Genomic DNA, 25,873 nt, shown 5'->3' on the forward strand with positions numbered 1-25,873 from the left:
AGTTTATACATTTTTGCAGCACGTTGGCTTGAGGTACTTTGTTGTCATGTGCCAAATAATAATCATATGCCATTAAGTAAGTTAGGATTTATACAGTAGAAGTAATTTCGATTCCCCTCTTGGGGGGGCAGAGCATCCTGGGATTGTGTAACATGCCCAAGGCTATGCAGGCTGGCTCTTTTCCCAGGAGGCACAATGGGGAATCAGACTCCCAACCTCTGCTCTGCAGCTGGATATCTAAACCACTTGAAAAGCTGTGACTAATCTACAGAGCTATCCAGCCAGCTTTTCCATGAATGAGCAAGCTCCAAAATGTCCTGTCCAAATCTGCCCGTCTCAGCTCTCCTAAACTCAAGTCTGTGGCTTCCTTTAGGGAGTCAATTCATCTCACATTGTCTTTTTCAGAAAATCCTGTCTTCTCATGATGTGCCCAAAGTAGGACAGCCTCAGTTTCAACATTTTTTGCCTCCAGAGATAGCTTAGGCTTGATTTAATCTAGGACTTAATTTGTTTGTCTTAATTAAGGTATTAAGTGTACATGCGGAGGAGGTCTCCCTAAGCCATCGGTTTCTAAATTTGCCCAATGTAATGCAAGTAAATAGTAATTCCAAGATATTTTTGAGAAGCAGCTTTCCCACTTTCTTTTAGGAACCAGAAGTGTTTCATTTGCAGTCTCATAGTTTGTTTTTTGCTGGGATTTCTTTTGTTTCCCCCCACACACACACACACCGCATGGCCTAGGAGGTGGAGCTTTCCCTCCTTAAATGAGGGTGTGCCAGGACCTGGGCCCTTTTCCCTAGGAGGCTGAGCTGAGGCTGAAGACCAGGTTTGCCCGCATGGACATTTTGCTGAGGAGTTTGTTTTTGCTGGTATTTGTTTCCCCCACACACGCACTGCACGGCCTAGGAGGTGGGGCTTTCCCTCCTTAAATGAGGGTGTGCCAGGACCTCAAATTCTCTGACTCTTATCTTTGACCCCAATATGGTGAATAGGAAAGCCAATTAGCATTGCATACACATGGGTCGGATCATACTTCTGCACTATTAGAGAGCAGGCTGGGTAGGTGGGGCTTGTCAGCCTTGGAAGGCAGCCCATCTAGGAGAAGGAAAACTCCAGTTTCAAACCTCCACTGCCTTGTGGCTATATCTACTCATGGAAAAGGCTTCAGGAGTTAACCTAGAGGCAAAATCCGGAGCTGGAGTGCCGAAGGCAGTTCGTGTCATTCTGTCAACTCCTGCGACGGTGCTGGAACTAGTATTGGCTCTTGCCTTTCCATTGGACCATTTCAGCATTGTGGAGAGGGGGGATTTGCTGCTTGGGTAACAGCCTATCCTCCATACTAATTTACCCAGGCTTCATGCTCTGGAGAGGACACTTCTTGATACAGAGCATGTTACTATAGTCTCTCGAGACTGAAGGATGCCTATGATGATGACAGTGGGATCCGTTATGACAACATTGCCAGTTGAAATTCTGTGGCTCTGCAAGATCCACCAGGGGCCCATAGAGAGTGACCAAAAGAAGATACAGCATTGCCTAATTAGGACTTAGCTGAGGTGCACACAGATGCACAGTTTAGGATGCAGGCAATGCCCGCTTGATACGGAACTGTAGATGCCCATCCTTCAAAGTGGGCACACGTCTTGCCATAAATATGCTTTCTCCACAAATAGCGCTAATCTGTTTCACATTTTCTTGAAATATTGGCTTCCCCAGGATGTAATTGGAACTGATATATACATATATAGATACAATTTATACAGTGGGGGCTTGACTTGAGAACTTAATCCGTATTGGAAGGCGGTTCTCAAGTCAAAAAGTTCTCAGGTCAAATCTGCATTTCCCATAGGAATGCATTGAGAACCATTTGATCCGTATCTGCTCTTTTCCGTCCATAGAAACTAATGGGAAGCTGCTATTCCGCCTTCGACCACTAGAGGGGGATATTTTGTTTCTTTTTTTCTTAGGTCAAGAAAGGTTCAGGGAAGGCAGGGAAAATACAGTCCAGGCAGTCCAGTACCAGGCAGTCCGAAGACTGTCTCCCAATCCACTCTCTAAACGCTGGGAGGAGTGAGGAAGCAGACAGGCACCCTTTTCACTGGCCAACAGTTAACTGAAAGTTCACATTTTGCACTTTCCCTGCCTCCCACGTGGTTTTTTTTCAGTTCTTAACTCAAATCTAAGTATGTAAGTCAAGTCAATATTTTCCTATGAGAGTGGTTCTTAAGTCAAAATGTTCTTAACTCAAGCCGTTCTTAAGTCAAGCCCCCACTGTACCTTTGAAGTAAAGCAAGCACTGTGGCCCAAAGAAAATAAAATCTAAATGCAAAAATAGGTTATACCTTTGTAGACCACTAAAAATCATCATACAATAAATGAGCTTTCATGGATTAAACCACCACTCCAAATTAGTACTAGTGTGAAGAACTTAGTCTAAACATACGTGGCAAGATGGTTTTGCCAGGAAAGTTGTTCTTAGATGTTAAGTCAATCTTGCCAAGAACTGCTGGATTTGACATTTAACAGCAACTTTCCTGGCAAAATCCAATTTGCCATGTATTTTTAGACTTTACGTTTTCTACTTTTACATTTTTCATACTGATAGAAACCTGATGAAGTGGTGTTTTAATCCACAGGATCTCATTTATTGTATGATTTTTTAAAGTCATCTATAAAGATATTGCCTCTGTTTGCATTTGAAATGTATACCTTAACATTTACTAATAATACCCAGACTGAAATAAAGAGTCCCTTGCCCTTGTTTTTGAAAAATTCTGGCATCTCTACATGAGCTCCTTTGCACGTGGGCAGCATCTTGTTCTCCCAGGGAAGCTCATCTAACAACAACATGTAGAGTGCTAGTATTTTTGAGAAGAAACCATTTTCTTCTCCATCTTATATGGGCATGAAATCTGCCTTTCCCTTCTTCATTCTCACCCTATTTGAGATACTGGTTACGGCCAGACCTCAGGTCTGGCCCAGCTCAGTACAGGGAGAGACCAAGTGAATGGGCGGCAGCAGCTATAGCAGCAGGAAAACATTTGTTGTATTTTTGTGGTGGGCCTGAATACTGTTTGTAGGTTGTGTTTTTTCAAAAGTTTCCCCATGCGGTCCATGACCCCTTTGATGTATGGCAGAAATACTTTATTTGTGGGTGGCTGTTTTTCCTTTTCAGTTTGGTGTTGTTTTCTTGGTTTGATGGCTCTTGTGATTTCATTCTTAGAATAGCCATTTACCTATAGGGCCCAATTCAGATGGTTGAGTTCGGTGCTGAGAAATTGAGCTTCACAGTTCTGATTTGCACTGAGTCTACAGAAAACCCCACCCACACATACCAGTACCTACACAAAAACTCCAACCACCACCCATGATAAAAAAGAGGCATAATTAAAACACTGGTAGACCGTGCCAACCACAAAAATACAACAAACATTACAGTCAGCAAAGGAGAAAAGGGACCCCCCTCACCACTGCAGGAGTATACCAGATACCTTGCAGTTGTGGCCAGGTATATATTGGAACCACAAAACACAGCATCACACCAGAATCAAAGAACATGAGAGAGACTACAGACTAAAACAACCAGGAAAAAATGGCAGTAGCTGAGCATGCCCCAAAACATGAAATTCTATTTCAAAATACTGAAGTACTGGACAACACCTGCAATTATTATCTTAGGCTGCACAGGGAAGCCATTGAAATCCACAAACGCCAGCACAGCTTCAAGAAAAAAGAAGAAAGTCTAAAACTCAACAAAACCTGGCTACCAGCACTGAAAAACTCAACCTGCAAAAGGTCAACGAACTCTACCCAGCCTCAAGGACTGGTGATCACTTCACACAAAAGACCAGCTAATGACACCCATCAATCGCAGTGACATATCATATCTCCTCCTTATTACAACAATATACCCACAACAAAAAAACACGCTGATCACCATAATCAATCTCCTGAAAAGGACAAAAAGCTGATCCGACAGCTATAAATACCCAACTATCCAACAAACTGCACAAGAGCACAGAAAAGAGTTCTGACTCCTGTCCTCTAAAGATGCCAGCCACAAAGACTGGTGAAACGTTAGAAAGAAAAACCTCAAGAACACGCCCAAAAAGCCCGAAAAACCTACAACACCCATTGGATCCCAGCTGTGAAAGCCTTCGAGAATACAATGTATTTTATCTTCCTGCCTGTTCAATTTATATGAAAGCCATACCACACAAAAAGTATTAAATGCTGATAAAGGAGTCAGAATCAGAGGAAGAAACATCAATAACTGAAGATATGGAAATACCATGTTTCTGGAAGAAAATAGCAATGAAATGAAATGAATAGTGATGAAGGTTAAAGACAAAAACATAAAACCAGGATTACAGTTAAATGTTAGGAAATCAAAAATAATGACTGCAAGAATTGAATTACTTTAATGCAGATAGTGAAGAAATAAAAATTGTTAAAAGATTTTTATTACCCTAGCCTAGCAGTTGAAATGGAGATTGCAGCCAAGAAATCAGACGAAGATTGAGTCTTGTAAGGGTGAACTAGAAAGCAATTGTAAATGTAAATATGTATTGGTGGATATCAAGGCTGTATTATGGTATTCCCAGTTACAACGTCTGGGCGTGAAAGACGACACTGAAGAAATCTGAAATTAAAAAAGTGATTTATTTGGCAATGATGTTGGAGAACAGCTTTATGGATACCACGGACTGTCAGAAAGACAAATGAGTTCTAGACTAGGGATAGATCAAGTCAAGTTTGATCTCTCAAAAGCAAATATAACTAAACTGAGGCTGAATCTTCTCATGACATGTCCAAAGTACAGCAGAATCACTGGAAAGGCAATGCTGTAAAAAGTGGAAGAAAACCCAAAATGAGATGATGGATTGCCTCAATAAAAGAAGCCATGGCCTTTGGTTTGTAATACCTGAGGAAGGCTATTTTGTCAGTCAATGATTCATTGGGTCAGCATAGGTTGGAAGCAACTTGATAGCAATAACAGTTTCACAACAATGTGCAACCTTTTGGGGTTTTAGGAGCTTGCTTGGATGTTAAGATAACCAGGAGAGAATTTTCTCTGCACATGAGCTTTCCTTTAGTGACTCTCTGAAGAGCCTGAGATTTTTAAATGTTTTTTTCGTGTTGCTTTTGTTTCTCATTTCTGAGTGTTATTTGTTTGTTCCTTTGAAATATTTGCATACTTATTGTTTTAAGCTCTAAGTATTGTCTTTTAATGATGTAAGCCTCCTTGGGTCTTCTGTCAAGAGAAATGTGGGGTGAAAAAAACTAAAATAAATTTGCCAGGATTCCTCAAATTAGATCGTTACAAATGAGAGTATCGCTGTATCACTTTCCCAGTCTGGCCACGAGCTCTGGGGAACCCCGAAGCTTGCCACATTACTGCAGAATTGTAATTAGTCCTATAAAGGTACTATTGCCTGCCCCTGGATTTCGACTTTCTTGTGTATCTAGCAAGCTTGCACAGGTGCGTTCAAAGCATTTGTTGACCTTTTAAAAAGCAACTGGAGCGTCAGGGGAGGGAAACGTCTGCGCGTTATTTCCCAAATGCCGCAACTCTCTTGTCGGGAGTCCTCTCCCAAAAATGCGGCATCTTGCGGGGAGGGGGAGCGGAAGTCGGCCCGGAGAAAAACGCCCCTCTGGAAACAGGTGCGGCTCGGCCGCTTTTGCAGGCAGCCAGAAAGGCGACGCGCCGCCCCCCCCACCGGCTTTCGCGGCGTCGCGCTTGAACCCGTCCCCCTGCTGACGTCGTCGTCCCGTGGCTGCAAGGTTCCGGATGGAAGAGGCATTATGGACGTGCAAGTGGCGCCGCTGAGATCCTGGGACGATTTCATCCCGGGCCACGATCGCTTCGCCTTCCCGGATTTCAAAGATATTTCCAAATGGAACAACCGGGTGGTCAGCAATTTGCTCTATTACCAGACCAACTATCTCGTGGTGGCTGCCACGGTGATCTCCATTGTGGGGTAAGCGGGGTGGTGGTGATGTCTTGCTGGCTGGCTGGGCTAGCGGGTGCAGCCATGGAAGGGAGGGGGCGGTAATAGAGAGGTATTTTTTTCCCCTCCGCCTGAGGCTGTCTGCGGAAATTATGGTTTAAACACAGTTTTGCCGTTTGATTTTCTGAATACGGCATTGGCAGTCTATTTCCCCTACCGTAGAAAAATTACGCTCGGAGGCTCTTCTTTCTCTGGGTTGGGTGGGGCTGGTTTATAAGGAGCCGTCTCCTGCCATTCGTTGAGCAAAAGATCTTTTTAATTAAATCGTTGTCTAAAATTTAAGTCTCCTCGCTTCTTCTCTGCTCGAAGATCGGGGGCTTTAGAGCGTGTTGTATAATTTGCGGTGTATCAGTTTGTCGTGTCTAAAATGAAACGCTGCTACAGATAAGCCGAGCATCTGCGTGGGGTGCGTGTGTAGATCACTGCCAAATGTGGGGGTATACTTTCAAGTAACTGGGCGACATTTTTTATTTTTACGGAACGGAACAATCATTTCGATTTGTTTTGTCTACAAAAGGGCAGTCGCTGCCGGACTATATACAGGGAGCCATGTTTACTTGGTCGTTTTATATTTGAGCTTTGGAGCTGCGCGGGATGAAGTTTTTCTTTCTCCGCTGTTTCTGCAGAAAGCAAACTAGAAGCTCCTATATAGTTGGTCGACAGTATTCCCGCAATACTTTTTGTTGAATACAGTTAATCCAAGACGTGTGTAAATAAAAGGAGTTCAGCGGGTCCCTTGTTCATTGGGTGTGTCTGTTGTGCCGGTATCTTAAACTGGCGGTTGAATAATACACTTAAAAATCCCTTTCTAGGCAAACAGTTTGCTTCCTTTGGGATGAGCTGTGAGGAGAAAGGATGTGTGTGTTAATTAACAAAGGATGAGGTCTCTTTGGATCTAGTTCATTTTTTAATCCTTAACTGGATCTCATCTACTGTATTCTTCCTACGCATGCTACAGTAAAGGTGGTAATCTTGGCCTAGTATCTCATGTAGACCTTTGAACTGTTTATTTGAAGATTTCCAGGGCCTGCGTCTGGATTTTTGAATTTAAGAGGTTTGAGAACTCAATAATCTGCTACTTGGAAAGAAAAAAGAATCTTATTTGAGTCTTAAATTAATAGAGCTGTTTCAAGAACTGCAGTTGCAATTTCTTTATATGAGTCATGATGCTCTAACTGCCCATGTGGCATTTCATATTTACAAATAGCTGCTTTGGAAGAAGAAATAGTCTTTAGAAGACATGGCTGAAGAAGACACACACAGAGGGAATTTCCCAAATGTTATTGTGGTTCTAACATTTTGATTTGAAAATACTCCGGTTGCAACCCTCCAGCTCCTCTGTTTTTCTTAACTCCTCGATTTGCCTTTGGGTGTTACAGTTTTCACCCTTTTATATGCTGCCACCAGAGGATTTTCCTCAATCTACCAAATTTTAATAATGAGCCACAGCTGTCAACTTTAACGAGGTTTATTTATAGGATAACAGTTCAATCATACATGGAAATCAAAGATGGTCCTTTTTTCATTCAACATATTTTCTTTTGATTTGAGATATGCTTGCTTAGTTAGGTTTTCTTTAATCATGATGTTGCTGTATTTAAATAGTTTAATATCACTTTTAATTCATTCAATTCTAAACTACATAAACTTTCCAAGACTTGTCCTATTCCTATTTCTTTCAATCTCCATCTCTCTATTTCTCTTCTCTCTAACACAACCACAGCCCTAACTGCCTAAACTGTCATTAACTGTCTTTTTTGTCTCTTTTATTCTTCTGGTTCCGCCCCTCCTGTCATGCCGTAGGCTCCCTCACCAGAGCTCTGACTTGACTGACAAGAGTGTTCTGAGAGCTGTCCTTCACAACTCCTAATTTGGGATCCTAATAATTGATCAATTGATTTCTAATTTTCAAATACAAAATTAACTTCTATTACAAACACTCGTATACAAATGAGGAATGGCCTCTCAGTTGTTCAATAAACAGTGTACTTTTTGTCAACATCTTGAAATGCCTTTATCTGTGGTAGAAGGTAGACATGGATAGTGCAGTCTTAAAAAAAAAATTAACATAGTGGATGTTTATTTCCGCCAAAGACTATACAGACTTGGTTAATACTGTATATATATATATTTATAGTGTCACAATGATCCTACTAATCTTTGTGGCAATCTCAGCCCTACTGCTTATTGTGGTAGTCTCTTTCTGATGACATTTCCAAGAGACTGGCACATCACCTTTGAGTACTCTATACCTAGAAAACCCTGGAAAGAGTTTCCATGAATTGGAATGACTTGATGGTGAGTAACTGACCAACTAAGTACAATTTAAAGCAGGAGCTGGTAAGTACAGTACAGTCTTCCTGATGGTACGGGATTGCAACCCCCTGCATTCCTCACCATTACCTGTGGCTAGAGTTAGGTGGGGAGAACTTTTCCATCTCTAATTTAAAGCACCACTTTAAAAGCTTGGCACTCATGTGTGCAGATCTTTTTACGAACTATTGGGCTTGTCTTTTAATCCATGCAGAATGCAGACAAGGCCAGGAACTGTTTCTTGATGCCTCTGCCACAAATAACATAATCTGTTTTCCTCGGGTTCAGCATCACTAAATGCTTCCCTAAAGATGAGTGCCATGCTCCTCTTCAAACAGTTATAGAAGTGGAGGATATAGCCGTTTAGAGGTTGATTGAAGTGGCCAAATATTGAGAAATGAGATAAGCAATAATATTGTTTCCTGTTTCTGCTGGTTGCTATGAGCTTGGTGGCTTTCTCTGTTCCACTATTGTAGTGTGCTACCCACCACAAAAACAGCGGTCACATCTTGTGTGTTGTTTTGCTGGACCTTTCACAATGTTGCAGAAATGTGGCTGCTCTTCATGCTACTTACTGAACATAAACTCTGATCTGTGGTCTATAATCTGGTCTGATTATCTATCTTTCAGCTAGACTACTGCATTCTTTTTCTACCTGGTCTTCTGTTGTCTAACCTTGTTTTCCTCATGGCTCTGCTGGAATGTAGCACTCGGTTTCCAGCGAATGGTACCCCTTCTTAAGTCCAGACACAGACTTTTTACCCACACTTGAAACCTTGTCTCTGTTCGAAAGCCTTCCATTGTCTTGCTGTGCCCCACTTTACCTCACTTTTCCGATATCCTGATCGATCACCAGTCAGAAGGCTCTCCTTTGAGGGATTATGCATCAAGGATCAGGCCTTCAGTAGGTTTATGAGCAGACTGAACTCCTGCAATGAGTCACAACTAGAGTAGGCCCACTGAATTGGGGAATTCTACATCTATTTAAATTCCATTGAATCAGTGGACCTACTCTAGTTGCAACTTACTACTGCATTTCAGCCACTGTGAGCCTAATCTGCATCCTTAGCATAACGTGTTCACAGTAATACTTAGAATATATAGAGCTGGGTAACATATTTAACCACTTTGCCCCCCAATCACCCTTTAGTGATTTGGTTTACATTTGGTTTACCCTCCATAATTTACCTCTGGGTAGTGTGGGCGGCATATAAATTGAATGAATGAATGAATAAATAAATAAATAAATAAATAAATAAATAAATAAATAAATAAATAAATAAATAAATAAATAAATAAATAAATAAATAAATAAATAAATAAATTTTTACACCTTTTTGTACTTAGTGTTGATGTTAGCATAAGCCAATGCAGTGATTCCAGAGCCCATTTTGACACTGATAGTAAACTTTCTGAATTTATACGATTCTGTATATTAACAAGAGACAGTATATTCATAGGTTGCATGTTTGGAGAATAGGAGACTAGTCTTGTAGGTTTAGCATAAATTTATTGTCTTTGTTTCCGTGGCCTTTTCCCTCCCTTTTCATATATCCATAGTACAGTATGTCCCTGCTCATTCTTTCTCCGGTCATGAGTATACTTCAAAGGCTGGGCTTTTTCTCTCTTGATGTCCAGTATGATTTGTTTGTTTGTTTGTTTGTTTGTTTGTTTGTTTGTTTGTTTATTTATTTATTTATTTATTTATTTATTTATTTATTTATTTATTTATTTATTTATTTATTTATTTATTTATTTAATATCCCGCCTATCTAGTCAATTAATACCACTCTAGGCAACTTTAGAATTGGGTCTCAGAATTCCTGGGTTGTTCCAGTCTCTTACTTCATACCCCTCTTCCCCATTTCATCTTTTCTTGATGACTTTGGTACACTTCCCTCCCTCCCCATTTACCATGACCTATTAAGTATGTCCGGAGATAGACACCTTATGTTGCGGTTCCAAAAGCTGCTTCAGCATGACAGGAAAAAAGGTCCCAAACAGAGTTGCCACAAGGAGATAGCCCTGTTTCACACCACTTCGAATGTCAAAGGGATCTGATGTTGAGCCATCAAAAATTACAGTGCCCTTCATTTCCTCATGAAAGGACCTGATGATGTTAAGGAGCCGAGGTGGACATCCAATTTTGGGAAGTATTTTTAAAAGGCCATCCCTGCTAACCAAATTAAAGGCCTTTGTAAGTGCTATGAAGGCCACAAAGAGTGGCTGTTGTTGTTCCTTGCATTGTTCCCCATCTCTGGACTAGATCAGATGGAAAGCTGTTTAATCTCTCAAGATTGAGGGCGAAGACCAAAATCCAGCCAAAATGCATGCAGGACTTCCTCTTTGCCGATGATACAGCTGTTGTTGCCCACTCTGCCGAAGACCTCCAGCAACTTATGAATCATTTTAGCAAGGCCTGCCAAGATTTTGGATTAACAATCAGCTTGAAGAAAACACAAGTTATGGACCAGGGCGTGGACTCACCTCACTTTATCACCATCTCTACACAAGAATTGGAGGCTGTTCATGATTTTGTATACCTTGGCTCAACGATCTCTGACACACACTCTCTAGATGTTGAGCTGGATAAACACATTGGCAAAGCAGCTACCATGTTCTCACAAGATTCACAAAGAGAATATGGATAAACATACATCCCTTTTAGCGTGTATACATTACTGAATCAGCAATCCCTACGTTGGCTTGGGCATGTCATGAGAATGCCTGACGGTTGGATTCCAAAAGAACTCTTGTATGGAGAATTAGTGCAGGGAAAGCACCCCAGAGGGAAATCATAGCTGCGATACAAGGATATCTGCAAGTGGGATCTGAAGGCCTTAGGAATGGACCTCAACAGAAAACCTTGACATCTGAGCATTCAGCCTAGAGGCAAGTGGTGCAGCATGGCCTTTCCCAATTTGAAGAAACACTTGTTCAGCAGGCCGAGGCAAAGAGGCAATCCCGAAACCAGCAAAATCAGGGAGTTGGACAGAGGACAGCTTGTATTTGTCTTCTGTGTGGAAGGGATTGTCACTCTTGAATTGGCCTTCTCAACACTGTTCCAAGACCTCTATTCAGAGCATGTTACCATAGTCTCTTTAAACTGAAGGAAACATGCCTACTAAGCATGTACAACTGATATAGTGGCATATCTTTTGCCCATTGATTGCTGCTTCACCTTGGTTTACATGTGGCAGATTTTAGGTTGTGAGTTCCACAGGGCAGTTATAGAATATAGCAGTGCTATGCATATTGATAATGCAGCATAATGCATAGGTCAGAAGACACTTGTTTCAGAGGTGTATCCAAACTTTAGCAGATAATTGTGCAGTGGACTGTATTTTGTGTGCACAACTCTTCTCTGATTTGTGAATATCCTCCAGTTTCTATTTCTCCAGTAGCAATGACATGAAAGCTGAACATGTTCTTAAAATATTATTTGTGTAGTACAGTATCTAGCAATACAAATGTAAAAAACAATACTAAGCCTTGTGGCGCCGTGGCTAAACTGCTGTACTGCAGCCAAAACTGTGCTCATGACTCAGGATTCAATCCCAGGTAGCTGGCTCTAGGTTGACTCAGCCTTCTATCCTTCTGAGGTTGGTAAAATGAGTACGCAGCTCACCGGGGGGGGGGGATGTGTAGCCTGCATAATTAACTTGTAAATTGCCCAGAGAGTGCTTGAAGTACTATGGGCGTTATATAAGCAGCACACTTTGCTTTTGCTTTGCTTTTGCTAAATTAATCATATTTGGTGGGAACTAAATTGGAGTAGCCTAAAGCTTGGTAAAATGTGTGTCTGTGGAATAATTTGGAATACATCTGCGAAATCTGTTAAATTTTCATTGGGCAGTGTATCTGGAGGGAAAGGCCACCGTGCTTGGCGGCTGGAGCAAACCCAATTAACGTGATTGTGCACAAAAGATTGGAGCGGTAACTCTAAATATAGTCATAACTTTGAGATATGGGATTTAAGGATTAGAGTGTATTCTGGATTAATTTAAATGGAAACAACAATGTTTATAATAATCTGGCATGATATAAAATGTCATGCAGGGTTTGTAGTAGTGATTATGCAAAAAGTAAGCAAATTCACAGAGCAGTATAAGGACTAGAAATAGTGTAATGCGAGTAAGACTAATAGAGTGGGTATCACAACAATGCTGCTTCATGTAGAAATATTGCTTATTGTGTGTGACTTGAAGGCTTTGCACTTAAAAGTATCACACATTCCTATTTTACTCATTCTATACCTTCAGCTAGTCACAGTTACTGAGCATACTAGCTTGGAGACCTTGTCAAGGTTGTCATGCTGTACTTATTTTTATTGCCCATTTATTTAACAGCATGAAAATGATGTCATTTCTGCTAGAAATGTAGGTCATTCTCGGGAAGGATAATACAGTATATTGTAGTATTCAAGCAAGACCAAACACAGGTCAGCCAGGAGAAAACAGTAACTAACATAGATAAGTTGATGTCAGATAGTGCTGCACCCTAACTGAAAGACAAGTGAACGCAAAAATTGCTCCTCAGAGGGACAGCAGATTTTATCTTTGCTTCTGGAAAATACTCTGAAGCATTAATAGCTATATTGCAAACAGCACATTGCTTAGAAATTTTCTTTTATTTCTTAGAGTCATGCTTTTACAGTACACTGTAATTTAGTTTGATTTGCTTCAAATCCTTGCATTCGTGTTAAATTCTGCCTGCAACAGGTAGGTGTAAAAAGCTGGGCTATTCCATTATCTTCAGTCTAACATAAGCAGGTGGATGAATTAATGTTCTTCACAGGGCATATCTGTCATCTGATGTTCTTTGCTCATTGGCTTCCTTTCTTCAACTGCCATTTCCTATTTTCATCACTGGATTTTAGCTAGCACTCTCTACTGGCACTTGTTGGCAGTGCCTAATGCTGCTTTATAATTTCTCTGTCCGGCACTGGTTAACTTTAGAAATAGTTCCTTAGCATCCCTTTGGAAAGAGACAATCATTTACAAGTTCATGATTACGTTTTGAGACTTGACCATAGGGCCGTAAAAATAAATAATTGAAAAACTATGGTCTGGATGGAATACCTGCTTTAATTTTGGTTGTTTTAAGCAAAGCATCATCATCATTTAGGAGCCTGTTCGCTTTTTGTCAAATCCAGAATCATGTGGCCTGTTTTCCTATCACTTCTCTGAATTAATTTTACCACCTTTTAAAAATCCAAGTGCACCAAGCAGTAAAACAAGTTGATTGGAGAATACACATTTGCTATAGCATGTCATGTGTTCACAGTCAACTACTTTAAGTTCCTAGAAGAACACTAGCTAGTAAATCAGACATGAAGAATTCGTCACTTACCTGACAGTGATTGCAGAAACTTTATTCATAAGGCTATTTAGTGTTCTCATTGTTTTTGTTTGAATAGCTTCTGTTATCTATCTTACCAAGACTTCATCTTCCAAGACTATATTATAAATATTCAGTTTTTGAAATTGTGGCTAATCCTGGTATCTGTAGCATTACTTAACCCGCCTGCTTGAATTATGTAATTGCCTCCTGTTTAGCTGAACCGACCAAGACAATTTTCAGTATCAAAACAAGATTTCTGCTGTAGTCCCTTCAACCTTCTTTTCTGGTGCAGATGGTTGCAAAGTCCATCTTCCAGTACAAGATGGAGGCTAAGCTCTTGGCGTGTCCACATGGAGGAGCACACAGATTGTCTGTTTGTAGACCACTTTGTCACTCTTGGTTCCAAATGCTTTCTTCTGATTGCAACCAGCACACCTTGTTTGTAAGGTGACCAAGTATCGAGTTAGCAGTCTATTTCTATCAGGTGTGTTGCACCTCTTGGCTATTTCTGCCATTTCTACTTATTACTTGGCAAAAAGAACTAGCCACCTTCCCATGTTTCTCTTTTACATGTTGGCTGAGTAATGTCAGACATCAATTACTGGTGTGCTACCAGACCACTAGGCATTTGCACGTATACTGGTGCTGTCTGGTATCTTCAATAAATCTCTGTAACAAGTTCTATATTTAGAGTACATCCTATAGCTAACCTTGCTTCAGGTTCCACCTACAGTATCTAATGACGGAGCTTGGAAGATTTCAGAGTACACTTCAGACATGATGGATTACTTGTCTTATCACCCTAGCTTAAATGGCATCAACATTGACCCCATGCTGTTAGAAAGGAACTTCCTAGATTGTTACCTCACATTTATTTCAAGCACTTTCCAAAAAGCAACGAATGCATAATTTTGTTAGGCGTCTTGATGTTGTCGTTGCACTTTTTGAGAAGTAAAGGCCACAGAATTATTGATTGCATCAGAAGAAATGTAATGACTGCTGACATAGAGCAGTGGTCCCCAACCTTTTCTGAACCGCAGACCGGTATAGCATCTTGGGCGGTGGCGTCCATGCGGGGGGGGGCACCCGCACGTGCATGCGAGGGTACGCAGGGCACTCATGTGTGGGGGGTGGGGCACCTGTGTGTGTGCATGCATGGGCAGGGCACCATAGTTGGGTGGGGTACTTGTCGGTGTATGGGTGGGCAGGGAACCCATGGACGTGTGCATGGGTGGACAAGCAGGGCATCCGTGCGTGCATGTGGGGGGTGTGCATGCAGGGGGGTGGGATATCTGTTTCCCCGGCCCAGTCCTGCCAAGGCCACGGTCCAGTACCACACCGCAGACTGGGGGTTGGGGACCCCGGATGCAGAGGACTTCTCTACATCAGCAGTCACCAGACTTTTTGGCATGGGATCACCTTATTGATTTCTCAGAAAAACTCATGGCTTCCCATCTCTCCTTTATTCTCATCTAACCCCCTCAAAAATTAACCTGTAATTTAAATTTCACTATAAAAGCAACAACTTAGTAAAACATTTTAAATTAAGAATGAGCGCACATAACTTTTCCTGTCAGAAAAAGTTAATAAACATGTAATTTATCTTAAGAAAAAGCAGAAATAAACAAAAGAAAGCCAAGTCAATGTTAATGGTGCATACTGCACATTAAGAAGTAACATATTATCCATGTTGGATGATGCTTTGAAGTTGCACTATAAACTTATGCATCACATAAGTCTTATGGGATGCATTAGTTTATGTGTCTCGAAGGATTGGTAAGGTTGAGTCCAGAAGCAGGAGACAACAGTTTAAAATAAATGCAGGAAATGTGTAGAAGTCCTGTACAAGTATAGTAGATGTAGAGTGAGGAGAATGGGTATGAGTGCATGGTTAGTATCTTAGTATATTTCGGTGATTTCAGCCACATATATAGCAGAAGGTTTATGAATCTAAAACTTTAGAATTCCACGCACAACATAACAAGAACTTCATATGAATTGATGAGCAGTAGATTTAACCCTGGCTGCACATAACAGGGGGAGAAGTTGGCCAGCTGGGGTCGGTGTGGAAAGCCTCCCTGCAAAGCAGTGTCTTTAATTGCTTCCTAAAAGTCCACACAGAGAGGTTCTTCTGAAGAGGTTTCCTCCTGTCTGTAGCCTAAAGACCTTGTCTTGGTAAATTGGGAAGCACACACTTCCATCAGTTCTGGTTTTTGGATTTGTTAATCTTCCACTTCTACGAGTTGGTGTCGAAGTGGAAGAGTTACTTAATAAAGAGTGCACCTCATTTGTTACCCTCAGTTCTACAATCACATTGAAACCAATTTAAGATATCTAGAGATACCTCGTGTGGTGTGTAGTGGATAGAGTGAGCCTGGGTTCAAATCAGCCATGGAAACTCACTGGGGGTATGGAACTGATAAAACCACTCCTTAAATTTCTCACTTATCTTGTAAACCCAATTGACAGCACATAACAAGAGCACCATAAGAGATCTATGGTGCTTGCATTCTCTAAAATTTGATTTGAACTGCCTTGTGTATAATTTCATCTTTTGATTGTGTTGGTTTTTTCGGGCTGTTTGGCCGTGTTCTGGAGGTTTTTCGTCCTAACGTTTTGCCAGTCTCTGTGGCTGTGAAAGCCTTCGGGAATACAATGTCCTCTTCGTTTAGGCTTCTGTAGTTTTCTTTTATTCAATTTGAATTCCTCTGCAGCAGTGCTGCAAAACCTCGGTTCCTGTGATGCACGTGTCGTAGCGACTTTCTGCCTGGAACTGCTATTCACTTTTTCCAGGCAGAGCATCTTGGTCTAAATATAGCCTGTGGTTGACCAGCAGTGACTCAGACGCTGTGAAGAGCAAGCCGATCTGGCCTGGCTTATACGTGTGCCACATGGATGTTTCCGTGAGCAACAGGAGCAGGTGGCCAACTAACTTGAAGCTTCTCTGAAAGAAAGGCTGGCCTCTTGCTTTTTCTATCCACTTGTATCATCTTTATACGAAGTGTCAATTGGACTAAAATTAGCAAGAGTTTCTTTGTCACTAAAAGGGGAAGAAGTGATGTGTATATGAGACAGAGTATCAAGGGAGTGCTACAAGACATATACAAGGGCATCTGGGCCCATTCATCACTTAGGTGCCTGCTACAGGACTGCATTCCTCAGCCAGCGCTCATTTGATATGCTGGATTCAAGAATATTTGCAGCAGAGCAGTGTGTCCATGGCAAACCCAGTCTGTGGTCTAGCCTTCTGCTGCATATCTTGTGACACATGTTGGAATAAGCATGTTATACCAGTGTCCCACTGAATAAATTTTACCCACACTGAGAAACTACTAAGCTAAAGCAATATTTTTTCAAACACACCTTAATATCCACTATAATTATAACTTGCAATTAACAATAAATAAAATACAGGCAGGATATATCTGTGAAGATTCTCAGTCATCCAGGTGATGTTATCTGGAAGCTATGGCGAGTGGACTTCTTATTAGGTTGAAATGTTTTGCTACTCATCCAAATAGCTTCTTCAGTCTGAGGAGTGTTGGTGGGATCTAACAAGCCTATTCAGACCAGGTGGAAGCGAAACCAATGTGGAGGATATATCGGGGATCTTCTACCAACTCTTCTCAGACTGAACAAGCTACTTGGATGACTAGTGAAACGTTTCAACCGAATAAGAAAGAATTTATTTATTTATTTATTTTATTTATATCCCGCCTATCTGGTCAACTAAGGACCACTCTAGGCGGCTAGTTGTCATGACTCGGCTTCCAGATAGGCAGGATACAAATGTGCAGAGTTCATAGATGGAGATGCCATAGCATTGTCAATGCAAGTCATATACAATTTGTCAGAATAATTATAATATGATAATACAGAAGACTAAAGAACACTTTACAACCTAATTGTTTTCCTGACAATAATTGTCAACCAAGCCATTTTCCAGCTCACCCTATTTTCTCATTATGGAAGTAGGGTTTTGATTCTTGGAGAATTTCCATCCTTCATGATTGAAACCTCTGCTGCTTTCTCTGTTTCTCCTTCACATCTCTTCCCTGTTGCTCCCTGGCTGGGATGGTCTCCTCTGATCTCTCTTGTTTTCTCACTTCACTCTCACCTCTTCCTTCCCTAACTGGTTTGCTGTACACTCCCCTCCAAGCTCTGCTGTGTCCTGTCTTCTTCCTGATCTCTTGTTGTTGTCTTTGGTGATGTATTTAGTAGTTTACCGCACAATGACAGTGGTCATAAAAGTGTATTTGGGACTTGGGGCTAGTAGGTAATATCAGAATGGCTGTAAAAGGGAACTGGTGTGAGTCAGTGGCATCCTATACAAGTAATTATTTACCTATTAGAAATATTTAAAGTTAAAAACATTCTTTAAAAACAAAATTTAAAACTTAGTTTCCAAAAAGGCAATACTCTTCAACAACAGATTTAAAACAAGTTGAAATGTCAGTCCCAAATTAGTTTTAAAGAACAGAGGCTGTCTGGATTAATGCAATCTTGGCTGCCTTCTAGGTGCTCAACAGGGATGAAGCTAGGAGATATTTTATTTGGGAAACAGTTCAACCGTCCAGGTTGGGAAACAGTTCGTAGGTCTTCATGGACAATCAGGACAAACCTCTGTCTCAGTTATCTGTTTTGAAAAAGTGCCTCATGCTTTATGATTAGCTTTGTTAAATTGTATCATCTATGAGATTTGTTATTTTATTTTTCTTTTGTTTTTGTATGAGTTCTTTAAACGACTTCTTTTAGTTGTTCCTCACCTTCTCTGACACCTCAGCTAGATCTTGTTTGTATTCTTCATCATAATTTATATTGTTGCTTTCTGCTCCTCTTGAGCTTGTCCATTCAGAGTGAAGTCTTTACTGCTTGCAGTCTCATAGATATATATTTTTGGTACAGTCAGTGGGTTTATGATTTAATAGCCACCTTTTTTTTAAAAAGGAAAAATTAGAGACGCGGGGCAAAAGGGTCTCCATATAGGAGACAATAAAAATGTGTGTCATATTTATCGTAGAGGTGTTCTAACATAGAGGATTAGTTTTATAGATTCTACTATATATTTAAAACATTTTATCAGATGGATTGTACATGTTAATGCTTTTGTCACTTTGATGAATATAGTAAAAGGATACCAGGTTATGCTAAAATTGTTAGGCTTTGGTTTGACCTGTACAAATGTCACTTGTTGAGTTAGTTTTTCCAAGACTACTACAGTCCTGCATCAATTTTTGTCAAATCCATACCTTTTTATTATTTAATATTTTCAAGTCTAGAAGCCAATTATAGAAAGGTAAGTTAGGTCTTCATGGACATCATTCTGATTATGTCCCATAAACTCCCTCAATAACACTACTATTTAAATTGGCAGATTGATTGATAGATTGAAATTGACAGATTGATTGGGAGTGTGTTCTATTTCAGCTTGAACTTGCTGCCAAAATTAATTTATAATTGGGTACACCCTTCATATGTGAAGGTAAAGTCTGGGCTTGGCACAGCCTAAATGTGAAGCCTTTAGCTTCCTGAAGCACAGTAGATCTGGTCAGTGGCTGCTTAGGATGCTGACCATCTGAGAATCATACACATACTATTTCAAAAGGGCAGTGTAATGTATTGGCTAGAATCTTGATTGATCAGACATATACAGTGGTGCCTCGCATAACGATGTTAATTGGTTCCATCAAAAACATCGTTAAGCGAAACACCATTTCCCATAGGAATGCATTGAAAACTGGTTAATCCTTTCCAATAGGAGCCTATTCAACACATTTCAATGGTGAAAAAAAATCACCAAAAATTCAAAAAGACTCAGAATGAAGCCAAATTACTTTAACGAAGGTTTTATTAGGTGCACTAACAATTCCAAGCATTTAAAACATTTTTAAACATTTTAGAATATTTTTAAAATAGCGAAAACAGGGCTGTCAAAAAAACCCGTTAAGCGAAACAGGGGACCTAAAACTGTCATCGTTAAGTGAAGCAAGGTCCCAAACATCGTTATGCAAAAATCCCCCATAGGAAACATCGTTAGGTGAGGCGGCAAAATTTCCAGCAAAGGCCATCATTATGCGAATTCATCGTTGAGCGAGGCACTCGTTAAGCAAGGCACCACTGTATTAGCTAAGAGGGTTACACCATCACTCAGTGGTACAACACCTTCTTTGTGTGTAGAAGGTCACAGCCTCAGTTCCTAGCATCACCTGGTAGAAATAGAAAACAGTCCTGCTTGAAACTGTGGAGAATGATTGCTTTTAGTATAAAAAGCACTGAAATAAATGGGTTAAAGATAGGGTTCAGTATAAAGCAGCTTGTTACATTCACTTTTTCCAGTATTCTGCAAGCTGCTGCTAATGGATCAGCCGATAGCACTTAATACAGTGGTGCCTTGCATTACGATTGTCTCGTTTAACGATGAAACTGCATTATGATGAACTTTTTCCGATTGCAAAACGATGTTTCTTATGGGGGAATTTTGCTTTGCGATAATCGGTTCCCTGCTTCGGGAAACAATTCTTCACAAAACGATGATTTTCCAACAGCTGATCAGCGGTTTCAAAATGGCCACCGGGTAAACAAAATGGCCCCCCGCTGTTTGCTGGGACGGATTCCTCGCTGCACAGGCAGCGAAAATGGCCGCCGTATGGGGGATCTTCGCTGGACGGTGAGTTTACAGCCCTTTGGAACGCATTAAACGGGTTTTAATGCGTTTCAGTGCGTTTTTTCTTTTCACATTACGACGTTTTCGTTCTACAGCGATTTCGCTGGAACGAATTAATGTTGTAATGTGAGGCACCACTGTATATATATATTTTAGTAACTCTATGGTAGGATAATTTGTAGATCTGGGTAGAAAATGTTCTAACATCTTTTATCTGGGAGTCATGCCAGTGGAAGCCAATGGGATTTACTTCTGATGAGGAGTCATGCATAACTTTATGCTTAATGCATGCTTCCAGGCAGAATATGTTAAGCACAAAGTTATGCATAATTTCTCATCAGAAGGAAGATCTTTTACGTTGCAATAAGACATTTGAATGATATTTAGTGAAGACGGGAGAACAAAGGACTGGATGCACAATAAAAAAAGCAGTCTTCAGATGATGGCAGTGTTGGATTTTCAGGCTGCCTACTAATTGCATATAAAAGCTTTGCTAAAATCAACTTACAGTTAAGGATAGGGCGTTTGGATTTTTGAAACTACAGATGCCATAATTGCCCATTCTTGGAGTTCTACCTGGTTTACACACGCACACCTTAGAGACATTCCATTGTGGTTCCAGTTTAGGCCTTGGAGAAAAGGCCTAAACTGGCAAGCTGTAAGGCTTGTGTACGTCTAGCTCCACCTAGCTTCCTGTTTAGAAATAAAGCTCCCAGGTAGCGCTTGGCGAAGGAAAGAAGATGCTTTTGTGGAGCTAGGCCTTAGCTAAGCCTCAAAGCCATCCCGTTTTCTCCCTGGTGAGCCATATGTAGATGTTTGTAAGTTATGCCTAGGACTGATAGAACTTCCAGAATGGAGCATCATGGGGTTTGTAGTCCATGAAATGCCAAAAAAAACACCATACCTACTTGTGGGCTTTCATAAAGGAAAGCTTTTAAAATGAAACTAAGCTGTGAGGTAAGCCAGGGTATTGAATGGGAAATTTGGCTGCTTTACCATGTTAATATGCTATTCATATGTTGTGTCCCTGCAGATTTCTGAATCCACTGAGCATGGTGCTCGGTGCTGCTGTGGTGATCCTGGTGTTCCTGACGTTCGTGTGGGCATCTCACAACAAAGACTTCATTCACAAGTTTAAGAAGCACTACCCATTTGCGTTCGTCATAGCGATTATGCTGTTGAGCTACTTCCTGATATCTTTTTTTGGAGGGGTTATGGTGTTCATGTTTGGAATCACATTTCCTCTGTTCTGTGAGTTCTTTCTTTCATGCCAAATCCCACTTTTGAAGTGATCGCCTTTTCTTTCTTATTTTTAAACATTGGGCTTGGTGGACAAGTTCCTCGCTAACAGCAATCATACTCAGAAACTGATAGGCAGATTGGCTAATAAATATATAACTGTGGTTGCAGGGATCTTAGCCATGGTGAGCAAGCTGCCAGTTAGTCATTCCTGTACCCTGCTCTTGCACTTAGCACTAGCTATATTGTATGACTGAGCATCCAGCCTTTCCTACCATTGTCATGGGTAAGAATTTCTTGGCTCTGAGATGATCTTGAGGCTCTAAACTGCCAAGAGAGGGATAGATGGTGATGGCACTTGGAGGCCTGAAGCCAGTTCAGTTATAAGGAAATGCTAAATGTGATGCTGCATGTGCACAAATACGAACAAGCTCTCTTTTTGAGATGGGTGACGGCGCCATTACATCCTCTGTAGGCAAGGGTAACTGCATGCAGGCATGCAGCCTCTGCTGCACCCTTGGCAGCTTTCTGTAGGATCCCTACTAACTCTCCACATGATTTAGACTCCTGGAAAGCTATAGTTAGCCGCCCAGAGTAGTCTATATGATTACATGGGCGGGCTATAAATGTAATAAATAAAATAAAATAGTTATAAATTGCAAGAAGAGCCTCCATAGGTGCAAGAGTCTGTTGCCACTGATAAGCATCCTCACAAATAGGGGGTGGAGCTAGCACACTTGTACACACTTCTCTTTGTAGAGCTTTCATGTTTTAACAATAACTTTATAGGCCTTTTGTAGGCCTTAGGAATCACGGCCTCTCCCAATTTGAAGAGACCCTTGGCCAGCAGGCCGAGGCAAAAAGGCGGTCCCGAAACCAGCCAAATCAGGGAGCTGGACAGGGGACGGATTGTATTTGTCTTCAATGTGGAAGGGATTGTCACTCTCGAATTGGCCTTCTCAGCCACACTAGATGCTGTTCCAAGTCCTCCATGCAGAGCACGTTACCATAGTCTTGAGACTGAAGAGCCTTTTCTAAAAAATGTGTTTCCTCCCACTATAAAGAATAACTTTGCTCCCAAATTTTGCCTCCTATGGATTGTTTCCGTCTAGCTATGAGACTATTAATTGCTCAGAATTGGCATCATACTATGACCAGAAGGTTCTATGGGATTGGGTACTAGAGATGGGCACAAACCACCAGTTTGGCAGTTTGTGCTGGTTCATTTTCATCCGAACAGATTTCTGGCACTTCATAGTCCCACCTCTTCTAATGGGTGCCCACTCAGAGGCAGTGTATAGAGGAAGTGGGGCAGGGAAGCCAGCAGTCTGTGCCCATCTCTACTTGTTGCCTTATTTGGTATTGCTAAACATAACTCAGTTTGGCTTAACCTTCCAGGCTCCCATTGCAAATATGCTAACCGATACTTTTCCATTGCTGTGGACTTGTATTAGGTCTTAATGACCTGTAACCTGTGCTTGAATCCTGTACCTCTGCAAGCTATCATTATATGACTTACTGTATTTTTCGCACCATAAGGTGCACTTTTCCCCCACAAAACGGGGGTGGAAAGTCTGTGCGTCTTATGGAGCGAAGAAAACAGATTATATTTTCCTGTTTTCTTCTCCTAAAAAATTGGTGCATCTTATGGAAAGGTGTGTCTTATGGAATGAAAAATACGGTACCTATCTCACTCACCACTTCCATAGCATGCACATTCTTGTATCAGTATGTGATAATCTTGCAATGTGAAATAGTACCCCTTAACATAAAGGAAAAAATGATGATCAGATTTCCCCCACCCCAAATTTCCTAATGCTTTCATTTGTTTTTGGTTCAAAACGATTCAATTATTGGGAAAAGCAGGTTTGAAGGGGCATGGAATTTTTATATTTATCGAAAGGGGCATGGGTTAAAAACTTTGAGGAACACTGAGGTGTTTGTGTATACACAGACATACATATATGGACAATATGTGTGTGTATCAGTATACAGTGGTGCCTCGCATTTCAGCGTTAATTCGTTCCGCAAAAATCGCTGCAGAACGAAAACGTTGCAATGCGAAATAAAAAAGCCCATAGAAACGCATTAAAACGTGATTAATGCGTTCCTATGGGCTTAAAACTCACAGTTCAGCCAAGATCCTCCATAGCGCGGCCATTTCTGGTGCCTCTTAAGCGAGGAATCCGTCCCTAAACACAGCGGGCGGCCATGTTTTCTTTCTGCGGCCATTTTGAAACCGCTGATCAGCTGGCTGAAAATGGTTGCTTTGCGATGATCGGTCATCGCAAAGCGAAATTCCCCCATAGGGAGCATCTCAAAGCGATCGCTTTTGCGATCGCAAAAAATTTGTCGCAAAGCAATTTCGTAGTTAAATGGAGCGATCGCTATGCGAGGCACCACTGTATATTTATATATTTCTGCTCTCGGACAGCTCATGACACAGCCTTTTCGGTTTGAGAGAAAATGGACGACACCTGTTAACCTGTCTTGTCTTTTCTGCAGTGATGTTTGTTCATGCTTCCTTGAGGCTTCGAAATATAAAGAACAAACTGGAAAACACAAAGGAAAGTGTTGGTTTAAAGAAGACTCCTATGGGCGTTATCCTGGACCTTCTGGAACAACAAGAAGAAGGTTTCACAAAACTGGCCGACTACCTGGCCAAAGCAAAGGAATAGATATGCATGCTGCTCATTGTTTGTAGCTTGTTGAACTAGTAGATCCTGTCTGACATCACTTTTGAGTCTGTGAGTGTCTTGGTACACAGGCTGCAAAGCTCAGGGGTGGGGTGGGGTGGGGGTGGAATACTAAAAACTCTTCAGGGCTCCTTTGACCAGCATGGAGAGGTGATAGTTACCCTTCTGTAACATGCCAAGATATCTGATACACAAACATTTGATAGTTCATGGCGCATGCGTATTTTCAGGGGAGAAAACAGAAGGGATGCCTCCTCCAAAAGTACTTGTCTGTATGTTAGTATTTTTCCACAATATATACTTTGTGACATTGCTATAAATGCAGACAAAACCTTTCATCTTCTCCTGGAAATGATACTACGTAGATCCAAAGCTAGTATGATCTTGGCTAAAGAAGATACATTTTACTGCATACAGAGCACATTTTAGTGTACCTCGTGAGTGGTCTGTGTTTCCAAATGGAGAATTAGAGAACACCAGTTCAGTGAGATGACATGTACATTTTGTTGTGACACTTCTGGGTATCCCTCGTGTTTACAAGCTGAACAACTTTTTCTGCACAAGACCTGTAATGCGGCATAGATAACATCTAGCAAACAGACATTCCTTTGGTAAACCTATGCAGAGTTACAATATTCAGGGGACAGGTTGCATAACAAGATTACCATGGCTTTCTGTGCATGCCACATTCAACTCTTAGAAATGCTTTAATATATATATATATTATATAATTATGTGAGTATTTAACTTTTCCAGGCTTGGAATGTGCTGTTAAATAGAATTATGGATCTTAAAGAGTCTTTGTTAGTCAACGTAGATATCGATCTATTTCAAGGAAGAATTGAACTGGAAAATAGGTTCTCAGATGTTGCTAATATCTCTGGGTTGGGGCTGCGTAGGCCATATTTTCGTATAGCACAGGCGACTAAATCGTTCCAGGCAGCCTCATATGACCTGCTTCAAGCAGCTTGAATCTTTGCCTAAAGGCCTGTTGAATATGAGATCAGTGTGAGCTAAACTTTGTGTGAAAAACGTATTCTAGTCAGTACTGCATATCATACACTCCTGTCTTTCCTTTGGCTCTGATACGACCGTGTGCTAAGATTTCGAAGTTGTGACGGGACAGGGAACATGTAGCTCTCCGGATACTGTTGGACTGCAGCTTCCATTGGTGCAGGTTGGCATTGCCTGTGGTCAGGGTCATTGCAGTTCAACAGCACATGGAAGGCCCCACAACGCGCCCTCTCTTTGCTCTATTCTTTCTGCAGCAAGTATTTTCAGCTGTCATCCAAGCTTTTCCTTTTTGAACTGAGAATTGTAACATCTCATTCCATATGTAAGCTGTTAAAAGAACAGTATTTTGTTGAGACTGTAGCTTCACCTACATGTTCCAAGATTAAAGAGAAGGAGACTGGTCTCGAGTTGTATATGGTTAGTGTTTATTTGTTTAAGCCTGTGGTTTCATTCTTTAGAATGTTCAAAAATCAAAATGGCAAAATAAAGTTTTAGCACCCGGATTCCACAATAATTTCTGAATCACATTTTCTTACTTCAGATTACAGAGATGACTGGTAATCATAAATGCAAACCATTGATTTATTTGAAAT

The 25,873-nt window shown here is 41.0% G+C and overlaps 1 protein-coding gene across 1 annotated transcript; it reads left to right on the top strand.

Annotated features, from left to right (window-relative positions):
- Nucleotides 1–5,730: 5,730 nt before the first annotated feature.
- ARL6IP5 (ARF like GTPase 6 interacting protein 5) lies at nt 5,731–25,794 on the top strand. The gene is made up of 3 exons (XM_020801683.3): nt 5,731–5,981; nt 21,365–21,582; nt 24,076–25,794. The coding sequence occupies exons 1-3, from the start codon at nt 5,806–5,808 to the stop codon at nt 24,246–24,248; spliced, it is 567 nt and encodes a 188-aa protein (XP_020657342.2). The 5' UTR covers nt 5,731–5,805; the 3' UTR covers nt 24,249–25,794.
- Nucleotides 25,795–25,873: the final 79 nt, after the last annotated feature.

The sequence above is a fragment of the Pogona vitticeps genome, chromosome 2, assembly GCF_051106095.1.
Source record: "Pogona vitticeps strain Pit_001003342236 chromosome 2, PviZW2.1, whole genome shotgun sequence".
Classification (NCBI taxonomy): Eukaryota; Metazoa; Chordata; class Lepidosauria; order Squamata; family Agamidae; genus Pogona; species Pogona vitticeps.